We start from the raw sequence: 17,448 nt of genomic DNA, 5'->3' as shown, positions 1-17,448 counted from the left end.
ACTGAGCAATCGGGGGAGATGGGCCTTGGTCAGGGAGGTGACCAAGAACCCGATGGTCAATCTGACAGAGCTCCTGAGTTCCTCTGTGGAGATGGGAGAACCTTCCAGAAGGACAACCATCTCTGCAGCACTCCACCAATCAGGCCTTTATGGTAGAGTGGCCAGATGGAAGCCACTCCTCAGTAAAAGACACAGGACAGCCCCCTTGGAGTTTGCCTAAAGGCACCTAAAGACTATCAGACCATGAGAAACAAGATTCCCTGGTCTGATGAAACCAAGATTGAACTCTTTGGCCTGAATGCCAAGTGTCACATCTGGAGGAAACCTGGCACCAACCCTACGGTAAAGCATGGTGGTGGCAGCATCATGCTGTGGGGAGGTTTTTCCGTGGCAGGGACTGGGAGACTAGTCAGGATCGAGGGAAAGATAAACGAAGCAAAGTACAGAGAGATCCTTGATTAAAACCTGCTCCAGAGCGCTCAGTACCTCAGGCTATGGCGAAGGTTCCCCTTCCAACAGGATAACAACCCTAAGCACACAGCCAAGACAACGCAGGAGTGGCTTCGGGACAAGTCTCTGAATGTCCTTGAGTGGCGCAGCCAGAGCCCGGACTTGAACCCGATCAAACATCTTTGGAGAGACCTGAAAATAGCTGTGCAGCGACGCTCCCCATCCAACCTGACAGAGCTTGAGAGAATCTCCAAAGAATGGGAGAAACTCTCCAAATACTTATGTAAATGTCATATTTCCATTTTTAATTTTTCATGAATTTTCCAACATTTCCAAAAACCTGTTTTTACTTTGTCATTATGGGGGGGAAAAAAATCCTAAAATGTTACAATAAGGCTGCAACGTAACTGTATGTACATATCTACCTCAATTACCTTGTACCCCTGCACATCGACTCAGTACTGGTACCCTGTGTATATAGCCAAGTTGTTACACAATGTGTATTTATTCCTTGTGTTATTATCTTTTATTTATTCCTCTATTTTCTTCAATTTTTTCCTACTGTTTCAAAAAACATTCTCTCTGCATTGTTGGGATATAGGCCTATGAAGGGGATATAGGCCTACGAAGGGGATATAGACCTACGGAGGGGATATAGGCCTACAGAGGGGATATAGGCCTACAGAGGGGATATAGGCCTACAGAGGGGATATAGGCCTACAGAGGGGATATAAGCCTACAGAGGGGATATAAGCCTACGGAGGGGATATAGGTCTATGAAGGGGATATAGGCCTACGGAGGGGATATAGGACTACGAAGGGGATATAGGCCTACGGAGGGGATATAGGTCTACGAAGGGGATATAGGTCTACAAAGGGGATATAGGTCTACAAAGGGGATATAAGTCTATGGAGGGGATATAGGACTACGGAGGGGATATAGGACTACGGAGGGGATATAGGCCTACGGAGGGGATGCAGGCCTATGAGGGGGATGCGGGCCTACAAGGGGGGATGCGGGCCTACGAGGGGGATGCGGGCCTACGAAGGGGATATAGGCCTACGGAGGGGATGCGGGCCTATGAGGGGGATGCGGGCCTACAAGGGGGATGCGGGCCTACGAGGGGGATGCGGGCCTACGAAGGGGATATAGGCCTACGGAGGGGATGCAGGCCTATGAGGTGGGATGCGGGCCTACGAATGGGATATAGGCCTACGGAGGGGATTTAGGCCTACGGAGGGGATATAGGCCTACGGAGGGGATATAGGTCCTACGGAGGGGATGTATGCCTCCGGAGGGGATGTATGCCTATGGAGGGGATGTAGGCGTGGGCTGGGAGTGCACCTTTGAAGTTGGTGTTGAGAAGCTCCTTCCTGGTATTACAGAGCAGGGCGTTGGAGAAGACCAGGTCCAGAGCACACAGAAGGAGATGGTATGAGTTCACCAGGTCATCACTGATCATAGGGAAGTTTCCTGGCAGAGGGAGAGAGAGAGAAGCGACATGTCAGAGAAATGTAGGAGACATAATCATACATAGGATTTTATTGTGCTTTTCTAAAGACCAAAATACACTTTGACACAACGGACAATGGAATCCCCCTCAATGATCTGGTCATTCCAATAAAGCTTGTTGAATAGAATTAATCTGAAGGATAGAGGTCTTGTATTGACTGCAGAGTAGTGCTGGTCGCCTCAAACATTGATTTTGCTCACTGCAATTTGCGTATCCAAAATGTCACCGCAAATGTATCTATCTGAAAGTAGAAATCACTGGGTTCCAAGCTAAATAGGCTGCTCTGTGGTATTGCCAACTATTATAAACACATGTGCCTGCTGGCAGTGCTAAATCCAGGCTGTGACACAGGCAAGTCCTGACCTGCCCCAATGCAATATGTTGCCAAGATAATGGATACACCCCGAAGGATCTGACTGTGTGTGTTTGTGTGTTATTATTAATGATTAAAGAGATATAAAAAGGACACATCTACAGTACTTGCCTTGGCACCTGGTCTCCTGCTGATGTCAACACGTCAGTGCAGGCTTTGGCATGCCCAGTGTAGAGTACCTAGCCCTTGTCACTGACTTATACTTTGACTGTAACCAAGCAGCAAACACTTCAAATACAATCAAACCAGCCTTTTCTCCTTCAAAGTACCCCACTGAGCCCTAGCCCTTTCCCTCTGTCCTCCCCTCTTTTCCTGTATTTTACAATGAACAAAACAGAAGTACTCACCTTTAGCATGGACAAACAGAATCCAGCAGAAGTTGAAGACTTCAGTAACGGTGCAGGGATGGCGTCTAAATCAGAATAAGTCCATACATAAGTTTAATCAGAATAAGTCCATACATACATTTAATCTGAATAAATCCATACATACATTTAATCAGAATAAGTCCATACATAAGTTAATCAGAATAAGTCCATTCATAAGTTAAATCTGCATAAGTCGATACATAAGTTAATCAGAATAAGTCCATACATAAGTTAATCAGAATAAGTCCATACATAAGTTTAATCAGAATAAGTCCATACATAAGTTAATCAGAATAAGTCCATACATAAGTTTAATCAGAATAAGTCCATACATAAGTTTAATCAGAATAAGTCCATACATAAGTTTAATCAGAATAAGTCCATACATAAGTTTAATCAGAATAAGTCCATACATAAGTTTAATCAGAATAAGTCCATACATAAGTTAAATCAGAATAAGTCCATACATAAGTTTAATCAGAATAAGTCCATACATAAGTTTAATCAGAATAAGTCCATACATAAGTTTAATCAGAATAAGTCCATACATAAGTTTAATCAGAATAAGTCCATACATAAGTTTAATCAGAATAAGTCCATACATAAGTTTAATCAGAATAAGTCCATACATAAGTTTAATCAGAATAAGTCCATACATAAGTTAATCAGAATAAGTCCATACATAAGTTTAATCAGAATAAGTCCATACATGAGTTAAATCAGAATAAGTCCATACATAAGTATAATCAGAATAAGTCCATACATGAGTTTAATCAGAATAAGTCCATACATAAGTTTAATCAGAATGCTTAAGCCTGGTCAAGCAGACTGACCGCGTTGATCAGAGATATCGCGCGATCAGGCTGGCACCAGGAAAGAAACCCCTTGGCTTTGTTCAAGAGTGGCCAAACTACAGTATAAAATAGTAAAGCATCAGAAGTTCATATCTATCTACAGTATCAACAACTGACTCACCTCTGTTTGCGGCTCCTGTTGACTCTGGGCGGTTCATCCGAGGGCGCCTTAAATATGGCTTTGAAGATGGGGACGTATTTCTTGAAGATGACAGCGGAAACTGTGAAATTTCTCTCCAGCTTCTCCGTGCTCTGGCGGAAGTCCTGAGGAAGACTGGCCATATCCTGCCATTTCTTTATCTTGTTGAAGAACTCAATGAGGCTGGAATCAGAGAACAGGGCAACTGCTTGAGTAATTCCATTAGTACTGTATTTTACTGTTCTTTTATTTATATATTACAACAAATAGAAAGGATTAGTTGATGTGTGGTCATTTGTTTAGCATTTTTAAACATTACTACATAATTTATTGCACAAAGAACCAGGCTGGAACAAGAATCTAAGACCATATAGACGTATGAAAGTCAATGATGAATTTGGATGAGGATTTAGGTCCTACAGTAAATTGTGTACTGTATGATGTGGGATACATTTAGGGCCAGTTTCCTGAACACAGAATAAGCCTAGTCCTGAATAAAGAGGCACGTTCAGTGTGTAATCTCCATTGAACACGCTGTTTAGTCCAGGATTTGGCTTAATCTGTGTTTGGCAAACTGGACCATTTAGATAAGTGCATGGGCGTACGTACCTTTGTTCTGAACAGCGTAGTATTCGGGTCAGGGAGACGTAGTTTCCCTCTGCAGTACCCTTACCCACTGTTGGTACTGGTGTTCTACAGGCCACATAGATGGCACAGGCCAGCCAGTGTAGGTCACTGCCCTGTGTGTGTGTGTATGCGTAAGCGAGAGTGTGAGAGATGTTCAATGATTGTTCTGTCACAGGGTTATCTCTCGCTAGTAAGTCAGAGCTGATGGGGCCAGGGACTAGAGTTGCCATGTTGCAAATTCTCCCCTCAAGGGGTTTCTTATTTTCTTCATATTTCATGTTACCTTATGCTTCTTCAAAACCACAACCAAAATAAACCATTAAGATGTGCACACATATATATACACATAGTGATTATAATGACTACTATTACCATTTGCTGCTGTTGTGATTATTACCATTAGTAATTATCCTGCTACCAGACACTTTCTACCCCAGTTCTATTATTATGATTATCATTATTGCCATTGGCATTTATACTGCTACTACTAGTCACTTTTATCACACTTTACATGTTCATACCTACCTCAATCACTCCAGTACCCCTGCAGATTGTATTAATGGTACTGGCACTGACCTGTATATAACTGCATTCTCATGTTTTTCTTATCTCGTATTTCACGTGTTTTTTTTATTTTGAGCTATATTATTACCTTTATTCTGCATTGAAGCGAATGTGCTCGAGAGTTAAGCATTTCACTGTATGTACATCTGCTGTATCCTGTGCATGTGACAATAAAACGTTGAAACTTGAAATAGGCACACCACTGCATATCCCTAAGGACATTTTTAAATTAGGCCAATGTAAAATGCACTGTCATTTGAATTTAGAGGTTGCGGACTATATTATAACAATATATTATAGAACATTTCAACATCATAATAGTCTAAAAACGGAATTATGTTAAAAGTTTGATCATACTCAGTGTTATGAGTAAGCAACCTAGTCCCAACCTAGTCCTATTCTAGACCCTGAGATTGGTCCGCCTCCAAACCTGACAAACACCGGAAAACTCCTCCCCTTCCCATAGAAAAATATTAGCAATAATGCCGTTTTATGATATATTTATGCAAATCTGCAAAACATATTAGAAGCTGCGTCTTTAAATAGAAAATGTCACGACTTAACATGTGTGCAACATAAGGTAGAGGCGAGGCAGACTACTCTGCACGTGAACTACCGCTAAACCGGTTGCCAAAATAGGAACAATTATAATTTACAATACAACAGACATAATTAGGCATACCTCTAATGTGTATTTTTTGCTTATGCTTTCGTAACTCCTCCATGCTTCGTTGCTCGCCTCCACGTCCATATTCAAAGCTCGACAGAGTTCTTCAAACCCCAGCCTTATTTTCTGCAAAAAGTCTTCCTCGTTCATTTCAAATGTGTGCTTAAAAACGTCGCGGCAAATAGATTCGGGTACAAATAACACTGAGGTTGCAAAGCAGAGTCGACTCAAGCGCGGTTTGTTACAAAGTACATGGAAACAATGTTAGTCTTCGTACATTTTGAGTACCGACATACAGTGCTGTACAGTGTAGCCATTTAAAAGTCATTTGAGTGAAAGCTACTACCGTGCGTTGAAGACTACGCCAAATGCTAGCGTACAGTACAACGTCACATTTTGGATGGTATGTTGTTTGGTGAATGCAACATCAAGCGTACAGGAGGTTTCCGCCCACAAAAAATGCGTTCGGGTGTTTATACTCAACATTCGACGATCAACAACGTATGACACTACATACTAAAATACATCTGATAACTTTGATACTTTCCTTTTTAGATGGATGGATGTTTTGAAAACGTTCCCATTCTGGCCACTATAGGGTCCACCACCCACGTGCCTGCCAGTCAACGTTCAAGTGCTGTGCAGGAAACTTGGTAACAACTATGTAACAACAACTTGCATCTTAGCCCAATAGGCCGCCAGATGTCGCTGTTATTCGTTTTACGGCGCTTGTCATCTGCAGTAATAGTGCCATCAGGCGGCCGGTTGGGCTACTTGCGGCTATATGCAGATTGAAATTATACAATGTAAAACGTGAAAATCCTTTGAGGTTCTTTTGTTCCATCAACACTGCATCCAATTTTATTACATGGCATGTTATTTTGTCAGGAAACTCATTGTTGAAAAACATAACAATGTTTATCAGCACAAAGGACTGTCCCACTAGATTAGATTGCTATGCAATGAGTGGCTTGGGAAGAGACAAGCATTTTTATTTTGTATTTTATTTAACTAGGCAAGTCAATTAAGAACAAATTCTTATTTACAATTACGGCCTACCTGGCCAAACCCTAACCCGGACGATGCTGGGCCAATTGTGCACCACCTCTATGGGACTCCCAATCACGGCTGGTTGTGATACAGCCTGGAATCAAACCAGGGTCTGCAGTGATGCCTCTAGCACTGAGATGCAGTGCCTTAGACCGCTGCACCACTCGGGAGCACCTGAGTTTGGATACAGTTCTCATATGGTGTAACAAAGCTTATACCATGGCATCGTTGAATACTTGTTTCTGATTTTCTTGAAGGTCATTCTAGAGCCTACATTATTTCCATATAACGCACGGAATTCATGGGTTACGTGTATCGTCACAATAGTTTTTGAACATTCGTTTTGGACAGATGCCCAACTGAGCATTCTACTCAATGTACCGTCAATGAGCGCTGATGAATATTTAATCAAAAGTGCATTACAGTGGCTTGGAAATACAATACCATTCAAAAGGAGGCAAATAATTAGTAGGAAAACCCAGTGCTGTAAAGTACTTAAGTAAAAATATTTTAAAGTATTACTTAAGTTGTTTTTTGGGGTACAGTGCCTTGCAAAAGTATTCATCCCCCTTGGCGTTTTTCCTATTTTGTTGCATTACAACCTGTAATTTAAATGGATTTTATTTGGATTTCATGTATTTGACATACACAAAACAGTCCAAATTGGTGAAGTGGAAAAAATTATCATAAAAAAATAAAATAACGGAAAAGTGGTTTGTGCATATGTATGAATCCCCTAAATCAGATCTGGGGCAACCAATTACCGCCATTACGTTTCAGGTTTTACTTCTTGTAGCTCCCAGAATAAATAAGCAAATTGATGATTGCATGTGTAAACAGCAGTAAAATGTATTTATAGTGTTACAGTGGTGATTTGGTGATCCACATTTATGAGATAAGTAACCTTGCCTGAGACCAGAAGACTTGTGCTAGCTAATACCTAGGCTTTAGCTCAGTGAGCCAACACAGTCTTGTGGCATGCAGGAGACAGTGATGTGCAGTCTTTCGCACTAGTGAAATGTGTGGTGTGATTTAACCCTCTGCCTCTGATTCCAGTGAGGAGAGAGGAGTGTGGTTATGGTCTGGGTCCTCTATGATAGACTGTAGTGCCTCCAGTCCCTCTACAGACAAACACAGACTACCCATCACCACACTGCTGTCCTGCACATCGACAACTACACACCCAGACAGACAAAGAGGGGGAGAAGGAGCGGAAAGGGAGAAGAAGTAAAAGAAAAGGAGGGAAGACAGAGAATCGCACACAGAAAAAGAGAGGGATTACTTCCTGTTGCACAAGTTGATATAAACACCTAGTTTGCAACACTCTATACACACACACAATACTTACTGTTTAGGCTGGTCTCAATCAGGTCCTGCTGTTGCTCCAGGATATTAGGGATCCTAAAGTAGGCCACGCACCAGAGGTCAGACAGGACCAATCACAACAGGTCAGTTGTCAGGCAACGGTCTGTACATTCACAGATCTACAGTCTGTCATCTCTAGACCAATTCAGTCTACAACAGTCTTCCATGACGAGCAACGCCACAGAGAAACACATAGCTCATCACTATCTGGTCTATTGATTTAGGTTATTTTCTACCTGGCAGTAATGTTGTCTAATGTTACTTTCAGTCTTGCCAGGGAAATCTCAGCTTTGTCTAATGTTTTATATGCATGCACAGGTAATGTACAAAACACTATTTTTTCCTAACCTTTCCATTTGTGTGTTGCGTTCCTGTAGTACCCCCCTCAGAATCACCCGTCTGGTCTTGTTATTCTCTATGTCCACATGAATCACTGTCAGTAGAAACAAGGCATGGCTTACTGAATCACATCGGACCCCCCAAGTATACACACCTGACCCAATAGAGGAAACATTTCAGAGCTGCTCCATCAAGCCTGTCAGTTTCTCTCTAGATACCTAATTGGAAGCTAAAATTCTACACTGGCATGGGTTCCATCAAGGACAATAACAGAATATATATACACTGAATGGACAAAACATTATGAACACTCTTTCCATGACCTGACTGACCAGGTGAATTCAGGTGAAAGCTATGATTCCTTATTGATGCCACTTGTTAAATCCACTTCAAATCACTGTAGATGAAGGGGAGGAGACAGGTTAAAGAAAGATTTTTAAGCCTTGAGACAATTGTGTGCCATTCAGAGGGTGAATGGGCAAGACAAAATATTTAAGTGCCTTTGAACGGGGTATGGTAGTAGGTGCCAGGCGCACCGGTTTGAGTCAAGAACTGCAACGCTGCTGGGTTTTTCACTCTCAACAGTTTCCCATGTGTATCAAGAATGGTCCAACACCCAAAGGACATTCAGCCAACTAGACACAACTGTGGGAAGCATTGGAGTCAAATTGGGCCAGCATCCCAGTGGAATGGTTTTGACACCTTGTAGTCCATGCCCCGACGAATTGAGGCTGTTCTGAAGGGGGTGCAAGTCAATATTAGGAAGGTGTTATTAATGTTTTGTACAGTGTATGAGTGAGTGAGTCAGTGTATGAGTGAGTGACTGTGTGTATGTGAACACTCTCCATTATCCCTTACCGTTGCTGTAGTTGTAGTGGCTGGTCTTGCCAGGTGGGGGCTTGGGCAGGGACAGAGGGGTCTCCTCAGAGGGAATGTCCAACAGGGAGTACTCTACAAACAGCCTGACCACGCTGCTGTCTGCTGCTGCCCGAGACTCAGGCCTCAGTGTCTGAGACACGGTCTCCACACGCACACGCTCAGATTTTGGATTGGATTTTGTAAAGTCTAGTGGTTATTATTGCTGTTGTGGATCCCTATTCAGTAGGCTGATGATGGCTCTATAGGAACACACCATAGAATCTTAACCTACCAGCCAGGGTAGTAATGACGGAAGTATTCCACACGGTCATGGCCCCTGGAAAATCTTGGGTGAAGAGAGGTCAACAGCACTGCACCCCCCACAGCAACTCGCCCAAGCCTTCCCCATTTCTCCTTCTCCCAAATCCAGTCAGCTGATGTTCTGAAAGAGCTGCAAAATCTGGACCCCTACAAATCAGCCGGGCTAGAAAATCTGGACACTTCCTTTCTAAAATTATCTTCTGAAATTGTTGCAACCCCTATTACTAGCCTGTTCAACCTCTCTTTCGTGTCGTCTGAGATTCCCAAAGATTGGAAAGCAGCTGCGGTCATCCCCCTCTTCAAAGGGGGGGACACTCTTGACCCAAACTGCTACAGACCTATATCTATCCTACCCTGCCTTTCTAAAGTCTTCGAAAGCCAAGTCAACAAACAGATTACCAACGATTTCGAATCCCACCGCACCTTCTCCGCTATGCAATCTGGTTTCAGAGCTGGTCATGGGTGCACCTCAGCCACGCTCAAGGTCCTAAACGATATCATAACCGCCATCGATAAGAAACAATACTGTGCACCCGTATTCATTGACCTGGCCAAGGCTTTCGACTCTGTCAATCACCACATCCTCATCGGTAGACTCAATAGCCTTGGTTTCTCAAATGATTGCCTCGCCTGGTTCACCAACTACTTCGCTGATAGAGTTCAGTGTGTCAAATCGGAGGGCCTGTTGTCCGGGCCTCTGGCAGTCTCTATGGGGGTGCCACAGGGTTCAATTCTTGGGCCAACTCTTTTCTTTGTATACATCAATGATGTCGCTCTTGCTGCTGGTGATTCTCTGAGCCACCTCTACGCAGACGACACCATTCTGTATACTTCTGGCCCTTCTTTGGACACTGTCTTAACTACCCTCCAGACGAGCTTTAATGCAATACAACTCTCCTTCCGTGGCCTCCAACCCTAACCCTAACCCTAAATACAAGTAAAACTAAATGCATGCTCTTCAACCGATCGCTGCCTGCACCTGCCCGCCCGTCCAGCATCACTACTCTGGACGGTTCTGACTTAGAATATGTGGACAACTACAAATACCTAGGTGTCTGGCTAGACTGCAAACTCTCCTTCCAGACTCACATCAAACATCTCCAATCCAAAGTTAAATCTAAAATTGGCTTCCTATTTCGCAACAAAGCATCTTTCACTCATGCTGCCAAACATACCCTGGTAAAACTGTCCATCCTACCAATCCTCGACTTCCCCAATGTCATTTACAAAATATCCTCCAATACCCTACTCAATAAATTGGATGCAGTCTATCACAGTACCATCCGTTTTGTCACCAAAGCACCAAATACTACCCACCACTGCGACCTGTACGCTCTCGTTGGCTGGCCTTCGCTTCATAATCGTCGCCAAACCCACTGGCTCCAGGTCATCTACAAGACCCTGCTAGGTAAAGTTCCGCCTTATCTCAGCTCGCTGGTCACCATAGCAGCACCCACCTGTAGCACGCACTCCAGCAGGTATATCTCTCTGGTCACCCCCAAAGCCAATTCCTCCTTCGGCCGCCTCTCCTTCCAGTTCTCTGTTGCTAATGACTGGAACGAACTACAAAAATCTCTAAAACTGGAAACACTTATCTCCCTCACTAGCTTTAAGCACCAGCTGTCAGAGCAGCTCACAGATTACTGCACCTGTACATAGCCCATCTATAATTTAGCCCAAACAACTACCACTTCCTCTACTGTATTTATTTATTTTGCTCCTTTGCACCCCATTATTTATATTTCTACTTTGCACTTTCTTCCAAAGCAAATCTACTATTCCAGTGTTTTACTTGCTATATTGTATTTACTTCGCCACCATGGCCTTTTTTGCCTTTACCTCCCTTATCTCACCTCATTTGCTCACTTTGTATATAGACTTATTTTTCTACTATATTATTGACTGTATGTATGTTTTACTCCATGTGTAACTCTGTGTTGTTGTATGTGTCAAACTGCTTTGCTTTATCTTGGCCATGTCGCAATTGTAAATGAGACCTTGTTCTCAACTTGCCTACCTGGTTAAATAAAGGTGAAATAAATAAATAAAAAAGGTAAAAATCTGTTGTTCTGCCCCGAACAAGGCAGTTAACCCACTGTTCCTAGGCCATCATTGAAAATAACATTTTGTTTTTAACTGACTTGCCTAGCTAAATAAAGGTTAAAGAAAATGTACTGAAATATAAACTATAAACTACTACAATAATCAAAGTAAATTGTAAATTCAGTGTAAAATAACATTCTATGCAGATGATGTGAAAGGGACATACAAACAACTCACTTGCAGAACAATCGCTCCCATCCAGATGACCAGTGAGAAATATTTTTCTAGCTATCTTTCTAAGCTTTTCTATCCATCAACAACAATAATGCTGCTAATATTAAATTGGACATCATATCTCTACAGTGCAAACCCACACCATGAATGATTCATGAACACCTGTGTTTTGTTTTGTGCTTTCAATAAGAAGAAAAAATTCCATCTGCCAAACTGGTTATCAGTACCAAACCTCAGCATGAAGCAGATATACCTACAGCACTAGAGGTTCTTCCAAACAACGGCGTTGGCAAGATAAACAATACAAATCTAATAAAAACAAACAAAGGCAACTAGATTTGTTGAGAAAAAACTTGTCTTTCCAAAGCTGATGTACAGCTTTCACCGGGATGCTGCTGTTCTATTCCTGTGATACTGGACCCTCAAGATCCAACGGCCTTGATATAAACACAACAAGCCCAATAACCTTGATACAGTACTTCCTATCCAACGGTACTATACTCCTATCCTCTACGGACTGAGGTTCATCGAAGTGTACAAGGTAAACAGGCTAGGTTCTATCCTGTATCCCTGGTTCACCCACCTTCTGTCCCATGGAGGACTGGCCAGGAACAATGCAGTCATCACTGTCTGAGAGGATCGATTCAGTCTGATCCTCATCTTCTGCTGCTGGCACCTCTTCTACATTTGGGTGAGGGAGAGATGGAAAGAGGGGGGCGGATAACATGCTGACAAGACCGCTCGCGCACACGTGCGTCAGCGTGCGACATCGCGCGCATCTTGAATTTGTCCACCCACACCAGACGGGATCAGGACACTCAGGTTGAAGTATCAAAATTAACTCTGAACCAACTATATTAATGTGGGGACAGGTCGAAAAGCAAACATTTATGGCAATTTAGCTAGCTAGCTTGCGGTTGCTAGCTAATTTGTCCTGGGATATAAACATTGGGTTGTTATTTTGCCTGAAATGCACAAGGTCCTCTACTCCTGACATTTAATCCACAGATAAAAGGGTAAACCAAGTTACTTTCTAGTAATCTCTCCTCCTTCAGGCTTCTTCTTCTTCTTTGGACTTTATATGGCGGTTGGCAAACAACTAAGGAACATTACCACCACCAACTGGACTGGAGTGTGGACCGCAGTTCATCTTTCAATCACCCACATGGGTATATGCTCCTAAAAAACAATGAGTAAATGGGAGAGGCAGGACTTGCAGACCGTCAAGTGTCACAACTAGAACCAAGTTCTATTTTCAAGCACAAAACATTTTAGCGGCCCCCCCTTGACAGTGACAAGAAAAAATATATGTTTTAGAGTTAATTCCCAACAATTCTATACATTTTGCCATGAGGCGGAGAGACAATTTTAAAGTTGTATAACTAATTTGCTGGAATTCCACGCACCTCCTCCACCGGTTCCAGGAAGCCCAGCTCACCACTCCTCTGGGACTTACGCACCTGACGGAGGGATGAAGGGGTTCACTTCAGTGCCAACAGTAATGCACAGTGTCCCCCTGTGGATGGGAGTGGTAGAATAACGTGATTCAGCATATGGTGAAAGTGGACCTTATAGTATGATTTGGATAGAGAAGAGAGACAGGTTAAATGACCAAATACCTTCACTAGCATCATTGCCTCACTGAGTTCAGCCACATCGATCTCACTCTCTTGGAAGAGAAAAAACCTTATGACACATCTATAAACATGTTGGTTAAAGGGGCAGCAGATAAATGGGGTGGCAGGTAGCCTAGTGGTTAGAGCATTGGTCTAGTAACCAAAAGGTTGCAAGATTGAGCTGACAAGGTAAAAAATCTCTCGTTCTGCCCCTGAACAAGGCAGTTAATCCACTGTTCCTAAAAAAAACCTTTTGCGACTACTATGTATTTATTGAACCTCCAGCTTTAGGCTGGATGTATCAATGTGTAGTTTGAAAGCAACTGTTTTTCTGGAAGCTCTGCTGCGCCATTTTCCATACATTTTCCCCCACCTGGGTCAGCCCCCTAGCAATTTGAGTTCAACCAATGAGCTTCAGCCCCTCGCCATATGAGTGACAGCTAGCAAGATGTATGCACAGCAGAGTAATGACATGGTGTACATATCTGCACACAAAAAACATTCATTCATTCTTATTTGGAGTGAGAACCTTGGTGTAGAACTTCATCTGATCCTTTATTTCATCCAACTGCTGCTTTTGCTCCAGAAACCAAAGCTGAATCTCTTTATTTTCTTGACTCCTAATAAAATAAAAAATGTTTGTAAATCTGAATTCACACGAAACAATTTTAAAGACACAAAGGTCCTGGTTGACAGATACCTCTTTCAACAGATACCTCTTTCAACCGTGATCTTGTCCAGAATCTCGTTTTGGTCTGTCAGGTCAGACTTCAGTGCCACCTCTAGCTGGGCTATCTGTAGTTTCAGCTGCTGCTCTCACGTCCCGAATTTCTGTTCCCGGGTTACGTTGAAAGCACCAGGAACACAAAACCAAATGTAATCCACAAAATGGTCATGCAGAAAAAAGTTTTCAATATAGGATTTCAACATGCAAAGAAAAATACAAACGTGGAGTCAAATCCCTCACCTGTTCATTAGTTTATCACAGTTCTCCTTTAGCAGCTCTCTCTCCTTCTCCAGGTCATGGATTTGCTCCTGCAACGGTGTTTCATTTAAAAGAGGATAGTTAATTAGTCAAGAGGTTAGCCAAGAGTTTCCCTACGATGTTGAGATTGTATCAGCCTCATCAAATTGCTCTTGATAAGAGAGCCTACTTAAAGGCTAAACCAAAGGGCTGTTTCCCAGACACAGATTAAGCTGAGTCCAGGACTATAAAGCATGCTCAATGGAGAATCTCCATTGAAAGTGCTTTTTTAGTCGAGGACTTGGCTTAATCTGTGTCTGGGAAACCAGCCCAAATGTATTGCAAGGTTACCTCTGTCCTCCTCTGTGAGAATGAGTTGGCCTTGTAGTTGGCTCTCCAGGCCAAGACTTCTCAGTCGCTCGTCTTTCAGATGGCCCGTGAGCTCGTCCATCTTGGCCATCACAGCTTCATGACTGGCCTTCAGGGTCCACTGACTCTGCAATCACAACATAGGGGTCATTACCATGGTGACTGGGTTTAAATAGTATGTGTTCTTTCGAAAGAACAAGTTATTTGAAGTTTCCACGACGACTATTGATTACAATGTGCTGGGGAGACCAAAACATTTTCCAAAAGTTTGCCCGCCCGTGTGCTAGAGCATTGCTAATCAACTAGTGTATCCTGTAACGTGCTGTTGTGTTTCACCTCTTGGAGTTGTAGGAATCTGCCCTCGAGCACAGTGAACGTGTTGCCCTTCTCAACTAGCTGTTTCTGCAGCCAGATCATCTCCACCTTGTCCTCGCTAGTAGACCTGGAGACACCACAACACAATACAGGAGTATGCTTTTGTTCACTATTCCCCATATAGTGTGTGTGTGTATTTGGAACGTTATTTATTATTTCAAATAATTATCGAGGGGGTAGATCAGCTTTAACATTGCAAATAGACTTTAGCTTCCATCTATGCAATTGTCTGCATCATTTCCAATCCACAATATAAACTCAGAAAATAAAGAAACGTCCTCTCACTGTCAACTGCGTTTATTTTCAGCAAACTTAACATGTGTAAATATTTGTATGACCATAACAAGATTCAACAACTGAGACATAAACTGAACAAGTTCCACAGACATGTGACTAACAGAAATGGAATAATGTGTCCCTGAACAAAGGGGGGTCAAAATCAAAAGTAACAGTCAGTATCTGGTGTGGCCACCAGCTGCATTAAGTACTGCAGTGCATCTCATCCTCATGGACTGCAACAGATTTGCCAGTTCTTGCTGTGAGATGTTACCCCACTCTTCCACCAAGGCACCTGCAAGTTCCCGGACATTTCTGGGGGGAATGGCCCTAGCCCTCACCCTCCGATCCAACAGGTCCCAGACGTGCTCAATGGGATTGAGATCCGGGCTCTTCTCTGCCCATTGCAGAACACTGACATTCCTGTCTTGCAGGAAATCACGCACAGAATGAGCAGTATGGCTGGTGGTATTGTCATGCTGGAGGGTCATGCCAGGATGAGCCTGCAGGAAGGGTACCACATGAGGTTGAAGGATGTCTTCGCTGTAACGCACAGCGTTGAGATTGCCTGCAATGACAACAAGCTCAGTCCGATGATGCTGTGACACACCGCCCCAGACCATGACGGACCATCCACCTCCAAATCGATCCCGCTCCAGAGTACAGGCCTTGGTGTAACGCTCATTCCTTCGATGATAAACGCGCATTCGACCGTCACCCCTGGTGAGACAAAACCACAACTTGTTAGTGAAGAGCACTTTTTGTCAGTCCTTTCTGGTTCAGCGATGGTGGGTTTGTGCCCATAGGCGACGTTGTTGCCGGTGATGTCTGGTGAGGACCTGCCTTACAACAGGCCTACAAGCCCTCAGTCCAGCCTCTCTCAGCCTATTGCGGACAGTCAGCACTGATGGAGGGATTGTGCGTTCCTGGTGTAACTCGGGCAGTTTTTGTTGCCATCCTGTACCTGTCCCGCAGGTGTGATGTTCGGATGTACCGATCCTGTGCAGGTGTTGTTACCCGTGGTCTGCCACTGCGAGGACGATCAGCTGTCCGTCCTGTCTTCCTGTAGCGCTTAGGCGTCTCACAGTACAGACATTGAAATTTATTGACCTGGCCACATCTGCAGTCCCCATGCCTCCTTGCAGCATGCCTAAGGCACATTCACGCAGATGAGCAGGAACCCTGGGCATCTTTCTTTTGGTGTTTTTCAGAATCAGTAGAAAGACCTCTTTAGTGTCCTATGTTTTCATAACTGTGACCGTAATTGCCTGCCATGTGTAAGCTGTTAGTGTCTTAACGACCGTTCCACAGGTGCATGTTCATAAATAGTTTGTGTTTACAGTGTTTAAACCCTTTTCAATGAAGACCTTTGAAGTTATTTTGATTTTTACAAACTACATTTGAAAGACAGGGTCCTGAAAAAGGGACGTTTCTTTTTTTGCTGAGTTTATATTTTTTTGCTACAACTTTTTCAAAATGTTTGAAATAACGTGCTCAGTGGAGTTGTTGGAATAGAGTATATTGTTAGGGTACAGAGTAGCTACACTCCCTGTCAAGTTTTAGAACACCTACTCAGTCATGGCTTTTTCTCTATTTTCACTATTTTCTACACTGTAGAATAATAGTGAAGCCATCAAAACTATGAAATAACACATGGAATCATGTAGTAACCAAAAAAGTGTTAAATAAATAAAAATATATTTTATATTTGAGATTATTCAAATAGCCACCCTTTGCCTTGATGACAGCTTTGCACACTCTTCTCTCAACCAGCTTCTCTCAACCAGCTTCACCTGGAATGCTTTTCCAGCAGTCTTGAAGGAGTTCCCACATGTGCTGAGCACTTGTTGACTACTTTACCTTCACTCTGCGGTCAGAATCATCCCAAACCATCTCAATTTGGTTGAGGTTGGGGGATTGTGGAGGCCAGGTCATCTGATGCAGTACTCCATCACTCTCCTTCTTGGTAAAATAGCCCTTACACAGCCTGGAGGTGTGTTTGGTCATTGCCCTGTTGAAAAACAAATGATAGTCCCACTTAGCCCAAACCAGATGGGATGGCATATCGCTATAGAATGCTGC

General features: G+C 43.1%; 1 protein-coding gene and 1 long non-coding RNA gene across 4 annotated transcripts in view; both read right to left on the bottom strand.

Annotated features, from left to right (window-relative positions):
* rbl2 (retinoblastoma-like 2 (p130)) overlaps positions 1-12,474 on the bottom strand; it is a 28,877-nt gene extending 16,403 nt beyond the window's left edge. The window contains exons 1-7 of one of the 3 annotated variants that reach the window (XM_014125581.2): positions 12,350-12,474; positions 8,320-8,404; positions 7,955-8,007; positions 4,308-4,438; positions 3,681-3,881; positions 2,685-2,749; positions 1,796-1,924 (exon numbers count right to left, since the gene is read on the bottom strand). In XM_014125581.2, the coding sequence (XP_013981056.2) occupies positions 1,796-1,924; positions 2,685-2,749; positions 3,681-3,841 (355 nt within the window). In that variant the 5' untranslated portion in view covers positions 3,842-3,881; positions 4,308-4,438; positions 7,955-8,007; positions 8,320-8,404; positions 12,350-12,474. Of the gene's footprint in view, positions 1-1,795; positions 1,925-2,684; positions 2,750-3,680; positions 3,882-4,307; positions 4,439-5,571; positions 6,256-7,954; positions 8,008-8,319; positions 8,405-9,168; positions 9,583-12,349 lie in introns of those variants that run through there. The other 2 variants (XM_014125582.2, XM_014125580.2) reach the window with 2 other exon arrangements.
* Positions 12,475-13,113: 639 nt separating this feature from the next.
* On the bottom strand, positions 13,114-14,858 carry LOC106561587 (uncharacterized). Its single transcript, XR_006757163.1, has 3 exons — positions 14,698-14,858; positions 14,350-14,417; positions 13,114-14,213 (listed from the first exon to the last, which is right to left on the bottom strand). It is a non-coding gene; the product is annotated as an uncharacterized lncRNA (long non-coding RNA).
* Between the last annotated feature and the right edge of the window lie 2,590 nt (positions 14,859-17,448).

Source organism: Salmo salar, chromosome ssa10 (genome assembly GCF_905237065.1).
Source record: "Salmo salar chromosome ssa10, Ssal_v3.1, whole genome shotgun sequence".
Taxonomy (NCBI): Eukaryota; Metazoa; Chordata; class Actinopteri; order Salmoniformes; family Salmonidae; genus Salmo; species Salmo salar.
This window is presented reverse-complemented; position numbering and strand designations above follow the sequence as displayed.